This window comes from Physcomitrium patens, chromosome 13, assembly GCF_059467195.1.
Source record: "Physcomitrium patens ecotype Gransden chromosome 13, ASM5946719v1, whole genome shotgun sequence".
Lineage (NCBI taxonomy): Eukaryota > Viridiplantae > Streptophyta > Bryopsida > Funariales > Funariaceae > Physcomitrium > Physcomitrium patens.
Window position 1 is genome coordinate 13,893,344 of NC_143422.1, and position 8,668 is coordinate 13,902,011.

General features: G+C 34.7%; 1 protein-coding gene across 1 annotated transcript; it reads right to left on the reverse strand.

Moving 5' to 3' along the window:
• Positions 1-3,226: 3,226 nt before the first annotated feature.
• On the reverse strand, positions 3,227-5,307 carry LOC112290342 (protein SMALL AUXIN UP-REGULATED RNA 12). Its single transcript, XM_090255397.1, has 2 exons — positions 4,759-5,307; positions 3,227-4,474 (listed from the first exon to the last, which is right to left on the reverse strand). The coding sequence occupies exon 2, from the start codon at positions 4,096-4,098 to the stop codon at positions 3,679-3,681; it is 420 nt and encodes a 139-aa protein (XP_090111523.1). The 5' UTR covers positions 4,099-4,474; positions 4,759-5,307; the 3' UTR covers positions 3,227-3,678.
• Between the last annotated feature and the right edge of the window lie 3,361 nt (positions 5,308-8,668).

An 8,668-nucleotide genomic window follows, 5' to 3' on the forward strand; every position in this document is an offset into this window, starting at 1 on the left:
ATCTTATGTTAATACCAAGAGAGCTTAGTTGAAGCATGTCCTTGTGTATGACAATTTATGGAGCCACTGTAAGTGAGCTTTTGAGTGAGTAAAGTTCAGTACTTTTCTGTTTGATCTTTTGGTTTCACCTTAACTTCTGTACATTACACGAATGTTTAATCAGGATGTAGGCATTTTGGATATTAGAAATGAAAAACATGCTCAGTACTTATATCTGTGAGTGCCCCTCTGGTGGCCTGTATCAGCAGGACAGTTTTTGATGAGGGAAAGAAGCTAAATTTTATTGATTTAATTGAATTTAATTTTTTCTGTAAAAAGATTGATTTACAATAACAGTAATCTTTAAAATTCAAAGCAACAACAGCAATGAACATATGCACACAGCGTTCAATTAAAGACACATTTTTGTTACTTAAAAGGGCACTTTATGTTTCGACTTAGCTACACAAGTGTCAATGACGTGAAAAGAGTAACCATGTAAGTAAACGAATGCAAAATAAAAAAACCCATTCATGTTATCAAGCTTTTCATTTTCTTCGAAGATGATCGAACTTGATCTGATGACTCGAAGCGCCGATGCACTCCAACCGAGCAATGCTCTGTAACAAGCGAGAAAATCCTACACAACGTCTTCAACGCTTATGATTGCAGCTGTTTCGTAACTAAGAACGCACAAAACGAGGATTTTTATCAGATTCAACACATGCTCGTGTGGAAGAGATCGCGGTCTGCCATTCGAATGCGCATGATCTGAGGCTGGACTACGAGGTCGATGCACCAGGCCACGGTACAGTCACAGTAGCGAAGGGAATCGAAGAGGAAATCGAGCCTAGGTTTGCTAGGCAGAAGATCAGAACAGCATGAGACGAAAGCAGTAACTCAGACCTGGACGAAGACAACTTCGAAAGTAGTTGTCTGATTTCGGCTACATGATCTGCAAGCCTCATTTCTGAACCCCCTTTTGTATCTGCCGATGATCCTGATTGATCATTAACACCGGCGGGAATGTCGTTTCATCACCTGGTTTGTCGTATTCGTTTGTCGTATTCGTTACTCAAGTACGTAAAATCGACTGTTGTTGAAATTCCCTGAGAGGTTGTCCAGGTTTGGAGCATCAACCGACTCCGAAATACACACAACGGTATGTGTCTTGTCCGATATCTTGTCCGAAGAGTTGACTCGTGTTGCGAATAAATTAATGCTAATTTGTTTTCATCGCCGTTATTGGGAATGGTTAGAGTTGATGCGTGTCTTTAGTGTTTAAGGGCAGAAATAGTTTTGTCTTGATGCTCATTGAATGGTTCATACCCAACTTAGTAGTCGACGAAGAAGAAGTTTTACCTGGATAAAAAAAGAGTTGAAGCTTTCATTGATCACCAGGTTTTTCTTCTGACAAAAGTGGGTACATCCAGTGCTTCAGATCAGCAGTTAGCTATTTGTATTTTTGTAATTTTTCCACATGTGGGGTATACCAAATGCATTAACATAAAAGGTGATGGTTTACATTTTTTTTGGAAGTGGCACAATTTCCTGTGTTTCCTACAACTTGACATAATAATACTGATCATATCTGAAACATTATGGTTTCATATTACTTAACTCTATGGTGCCAATTGGACAAGAACGTAAAACTTTCATGTCAACTCAGAAAATTCGGCTGGAATCAAGCATACTTGATTTTGTAACCAACCACAAGTCCGGATTAGGTTGGACAATATGTCGGATTTGGGTTGACGAGAATCTTCAACTAAAACATCAATATACATTTTGTTTTTGGACAAAATTGTGTGAAATTACCTAGAATCCTTTTAGTTTCTATTTCCCCACATGGTGATGTATATTTTTTTATTATTTCATACACTTACAGCAGATATGCTAAAATGCTTAAGTTATCTGATATGGGTCGGCTACCTTAGGTGCTTTTGTGTTTAAAGGGTGTGTAAATGATCATTAGGTAATTGATCTACATATTGAATGAACAAATATTGCTCTAGTATATATATATATATATACATATACTTAAAGTGGCAATTAAGACTTTGTGTAGATTCAAAATTCGTTGATTCAGAACATTGCTTTATAAGTATATTTAAATTCTCTTCGAAAACTACAACACGCTTCAACGGGATGACTATGAAAGATGTGATTACATTACCAAACTCATCCTAACTCTTTTCTTGAATACGCATGTGCCACATTGTGTGCTAATAACTCAGTCCAAACACGTGGATAGCTTAGAAACAACACTGGAAATTTTACCACTTTCATTGCTATTAGGCTCAGGTAAACTTTTGGTCAGGTTGTAAATTGGATTGAAAGTCTACTGGCAATCAGTTATACTCAAAGGTCAAAGTAATTAATTCTGCAAACGTTTGAAAAATGATGCGGAATCCATAAACATAAACGAGTTCACTTAAACTAGATATCTATATATGAAGACTTGTTTACTCATTTCAGAGATCAGACCACGCCAGCTCGCAGCCGCATTCGAGTTTGAACGATTGAAAGCGGTGCAAATTTCCATGCCGCAAGCGCGACTGCTTACAAGTCACTCATTCGTATGATCCACGTCGGATTCTGAATGTGACAGTGATCGGCAATAGTGGGAAAGTCCCGTCCTGAATCAGAAAACGTGCTTCCTCTCAGTCTGTTCCGATGTTGAGTTCTGCATCTGGTCAATACTCTGGAAATCCCATATTCGAATGGGAAGCTGAAACAACTTACGAGGCCCTTTGGTGGAGAATTTCAAGGGTAATCACTTTCCGTCGCTGTCGCAAAAAGCTGAGGTTCCATGACTGGCTTGGCATAGGGCGTGCTTAGGTTCTTGGCTCTAACTGCGCTGTTCATGATCCAGAAGAGGGGTCCCTCCTCACAAGCTGGCCAATTCTTACCAACTGCGCTCATGTGAGTGGAGAATTCACCCCACTTGCGTCTATATGATATCTAGAAACTTGTGTAGGATGGTTTCCTGCTGGCCATCAAACTTGTGGATAGCTCATGCATGCTGTTATTGTCTGTGAACGCTTTTCCTGCACTGTGCCCCAATTCTGAGATGATATTTACTCGAGGTGCTGGGACAGCAGTGAGATTTCATGCTATTCAGGATGTTTTGGAGCAGTCGTGTTGACTTAACACTGTTCTCGATTTCCGTAAAATCATGCTGCCGTAAACTATTCATCCGTGGAGCCAGTATTGAAGCACATCTTGCACAGTCATGCGCTTCATATGAGTGAAAGAGGTTCAGCCAAATGATTGATTCACCAAAACCTTTACACCACATCTCGGATCATTGCAAACTCGGGGAAACTAATAATGTCAACACTTTTGTGATGTTACAGTAATTTTCTAAATTCTATTCTCTAAAAACGCTTCGTTTGTATGGTCTTTTGTTTTTCCTTGACGTCCCTGACGCTTCAATCACAACTTCGTTATATACATCGATCAGCAGATCATTCATCTGTTCTGATACCCCGTTCAACTGCGAATAACTATTGAATATCCTGCCATCTAGCTACTCCTGTGTCTCTGAAAATGAGCCTCAGCTGCTGCCTTGGGAAATACCACTATTCTGCGTTTCAGTAATGGCTTGCGAGTGTAATTTCCTGGGAGAAGAGTTGCTTCTGAGAGAATCGAATATCGATTGGGGAAGCAGGTCCTACAGTTCAGCTGTATCCTGGGCTACCTCCCCTTGATATACCGCAAGAGATACTCGAAGTAGACGACGTCGCAAGCAATGTTCAACCCACCTTTGTGCGCAAACCCATATTCTTCAGCAGATTTCTCCAGCAACTCTTTAAACTTTTGATGCTTGAGAGAAGCAGCGCTGATGACGAATCTCTGCCTCTCGCTCCCAACGTAGACGGCCAGAAAGCCCTGTGGCACATCTGAAGGGGCGAAGTCTGGAGGCTCGTCATCTGATTCTGGAGCAATTTGCCGTAATCCAGACAAGGAGGTTCGTTTGGGTAAACTTACTCCAATCCTGAGCGATGCTGCATCGGGACTGAGCTTCTGATATTGCTGGTTGTTATTACCGATTCGCCTTTGGAGCTTGCGCACAACGCGTTGCATCTTCTCTGATGCACTTTTGCCCTTTGACATTGACAAGGGGAAAGTGGTCACTCAGTGACCGGAAACAAAAACTGTTCGCAGCAATGAGTAAGCCTTACCGCTTTGTGGGTTTACGTGACGAAGGTGAGCATAAGAGACGAACTCGCTGCAGCGATCACACGGGCCGTCATGAGTTGCCGGAATCGAAGCTCTAAGAAGAATCCGTCTTCACATTGACCTTGCTCCTAGCGCCGCTCTATCGCATCAGCTTCCATTCCAGAACAAGTCACAGCGTGAATGCTACAGCCGAACGTTGCAACGGAAGTGAACTTCACCACTGTCGAGAGACCGAAGCAAATGAAAGTGGAGCCTTCATAATACCCCCGATGTCTAAGCCAGCCTGCTTATCCTATCAAAAGCTCATGAACTATAAAAATGTCATTGTCTCTGCAGGTTTTTGCACTTGTGAACACCACAAGACGCAACAAAGGCGGCCCCACGCACAACTGAAGAGTCTGGGAAAAAGCAGAAGCTAGTTATAGCGACGCATCACCTTGCACCGAGGAAAGAAACTGACATATGAAGGTCACCAATGGAGCGATTGTACACGCTCCCAAATTGTCCCCGATATCAATGCACCCCAAGAACGACTACTTCCAAAGTAAAAGTCCTCACATCCGAGGTCACCGAACACAAGGCGGAGAAATCTACCTGTGCAGATGAGTGCAGCGATGCCCTCTCGAATACGAAGCTCAGAAAAACAACAAACACGCACAACTAAACCCCTTCGATCATCTGTCATATCATTCTACACACATCAAACGCGAACCTTTCCCTGCCAACGACAACCATAATCCTACACGAAATTGAACAGTCCATCGAAAATGTAAAATCAGCGAGAATACTAAAAAAAGAAAAAGTAAATATAAATAAAAATACAAACTCCAAACAACAGAACTCGACACCTGCAACGAAACGAAGTGAGGAACGATCCTCAGTGCACTACAGCACCCAAAGATTTCCAAACTCAGAACGCGTTCACGCTACTCTCTCGCATCAATTCTCCCACAATGCCAATAGAAACCCAACTCAATCTCACAGCCATCGTCAATTTAAACGGTAATCAGAATTTGCAGTGAGTTCACCAATTCACCCCCTGGAAGCGTAACCACCGAGTCTAGACGCAACCTACGTGGGCACCGAGGATCTCTACGACGACGTCACTGCTGGGATCATGCGCCGGCAGCCGAGGCACACGCGCTTTGATTAATGCCGCGGCCCTGGAGGAGAGTGCGCAGGAAAAGTTCCCGGCGCCCGGCCCGGCCATGCCCGCTCATGCAAGCGCCCCGATTGAGGCCCCTCGGGCATTGCGTTGGCCTGGGCTCGGCTCCCGCAGTTGTTGTCTCGCTTTCTCTTTCCACCTTTTACTTTCTTCTTTTCTCTTTTACTTTCTTCTTCCCCCTTTTACTTTCTATCCTGTGCTTTTTGAAACCAACGAATGAATTAATCACAATTCGTTTCGTTATATTTGAGCAGCTAATTATGAGCCTTTTGATAGTCATCTTTCAAATTTTTGTATACACCTATTTAAGTATACCAATGACAACCTCAGGATAAATAAAACTCTTGAGTTACATGAAAAAAATTGTACTTTGGTGATAACTTTCTTTTCGATTTTCTTTTTTTTATATGTCAAAAAGTATAGCTTGAATTTTTATAAGTTTAGAATCCTAAACATCTTATTAAAAAAATTATTTGTAAGAAGTTGTAAATTACAATAGTTGGTAGATACAAAATATGCATAGTATTATCAATACTTTAGAAAAACAAGTCTCTTTTATGGTGTATTAATATAAAATATTTAAATATTTATTATGATTTATACAATATGCAATGACAAAAGATTAGATCTTTTATAAAATAAAGAAAATTCACATAAAATATAGGTCTAAAAAATATATAAAAGCCACTATAAAAGAAATATGTGGTCTTTTGAAAGAAAAATAAATGTCTTAGAATTTCTTGTGTATTTTTGAATTAAAAATATTTATAAATAAGAAAAAAAATAATAAAGTATTATCTATTTATTTATTTTAATTAACTATTATGAGATATCTAAAAATAATATTATTTTATAGCAATTATTGGAGTATCATTATTAATGGTTTCTACTTCCTTCAAAGCCACTAGAGTAGTCATATTCATACATGAGCATCTTGAGTTCTAATCATCTATTTTGGATACAAGAAGAAAATATTTCCAACTATCTCCTACCTCACCAAAAGTAGCCTTTGGATTTTTGAAAGAAATCGTGGAAGTATAATTAATGGTGAATAATTAGAACTTTTTATTATTAATTGTAGTAATGTCATTAGATAGAGTAGTTTTATTTTAAGAATCTACTATATTACTACTTTAAAGTTTTACACTAATATATACAATTGTATATATTAGTGACTTCCATGTGTGTAGAAATTTATACTAAAGAATAATCTAGTCATGTTAATAATATCATCTTACACCTAGCCTATTGATTTATTTTTCTATAATTTAATATTTAAAATATTAATTTAATTCTTTTCAAAAAATTAATTAAATTTAATACCAATATTTATAATTTTAATATTTTAAAGATAATATATGAAAATTAAAAATATAAGAATAATGATTTAACAATAATATTTTTAGAAGCATCAATCATTTATATTATATTTAATCAAAATTTATGATTATAATTCAATATAGCTAAAAAAATAAATATAAATAAATATATGAAGATAAATTTTTAATAAAAATTACTCACAAGTAAATAAGATTTTATGTGTCTATAAATATATTTTAAAATTCTATATACAAATTTTTAGTATATTTTATTGAATTTATAATATAATATATTCTTTTATCTTGTTATAATTAATAATTGTATCTAATAGATTTTGTTGCATAAAATATTTAAATTTTTATTATTTATTTTATCATAAATTATATTTTTTTGGTAAAATATTATGTTATAAAACTTTATTTCAATTTAAAAATATTATTTTTAAACCATATATTTCTTAATAAATACATAATTTTAAATATTAAATTTTTGTTTATTTATTTTAATTAATAATTAATATTAATTATATTTAAAAACATTAATGTATTTTTTTAATTCTAACTCATATTATCTTTCAAACCATCTATCTTCTATTTTAATTATAATATAATATTATAAAACTATTTATTTGATTTTTTTTTAAACTCTACTTTTTTTTTTCTCTATGGCTCTATAAGATGAATCAAATCAATTTTAAAGTATGTTGATTTGATCATACAAATTACTTGAATAAATTTTAATTTTATCATATAAAAATATCTAAAAACATGAATATTTATTATGGATATAATTAACATTTATAATTATTTAGATAAAAGAATTAAATAAAAATAAATATAAATAAATAAATTTAATATTATCTAGTAGAAAATCTTTTTCGAAGCTTCATAGATGCAAATTTGACTTTATACATATTTATTGGTGATTGATAAAAAAAAAAAAAAAAAAAAAAAAAAAAACTTGGATATTAAGTTAATCACATTTTACACACATTGGCAACTTGTGGTATAAGTTGGCCATGTGGCACACACAAAAGAAACTTCTCTTCCTAATTAAACATATGTCTTGCTAGTTGGACACATGTGAAAGATCCTATAGAAAGTTACCACATAGCTCCTACTTAGATAGTATATATAGAAGCAAGAATGAAGTCTTTATTATTCTTGTCAATGTTTTTTTTTTTTTTTTTTTTTTATAGTCTTATTTCAAGAGTCTCCACTCTTCTTGTATTTAGATATAGTCTTTTTTATTCTTAATATTGTACCATATTTTAGTCATTATTTATTCTTTCTTAGTGGAACAAGAATGTATTGATCGTTTGGTTCTTTGTAATTCATGTTCTTGACAACTTGATAAGAGTATAAATTCACTATTCTTGTTTTATTTTAGAAGTGAATAGATTATGTCACTTCTTTTGTTATCTTTTAAAGGTTATAAATTATCTATCTTTAGATATATATATATATATATATATATATATATATATATCTTAAATATTAATTTCTTTCTTAAAGTTAATAGAATATCTTTCTTTCTAGATTTTATTTTTATTTTTATATTAAAAGTTGTAGATTATCTTCTTTTAATTTTATTCATAGAATTATTAAAGTCATATATTATAGAGATAAAAAGAAAAATTATAGATTCTATACTTGACAAAAATAAAAATATATTTATAATTATTGCGGATATTCATGAATTTGTCAACATTCTTAGCATGTAAATCTCATATATTACTAGTATCAACCATGTGTCAAGGACAAGAACTCGATGAAAAAATAATCCAGACAAGTAAGCCTTCACTCAAAGAAAGGTAACAAAATATAAATAAATAAGTATGTATATTGAAAGAGAAACTAGAATGGCTATTGCCAAAAGACAAGAAAACTAGAGACCCTTGAAGCTAGACTAGAAGCAAGAAAGGAGTTGACAAGAGTGAAGAAGGCTTCATTCTTGTCTCTATATATATTATCTAACTAAGGGCTATGTGGCGACGTTCTCTACGACCTCTAATATGTG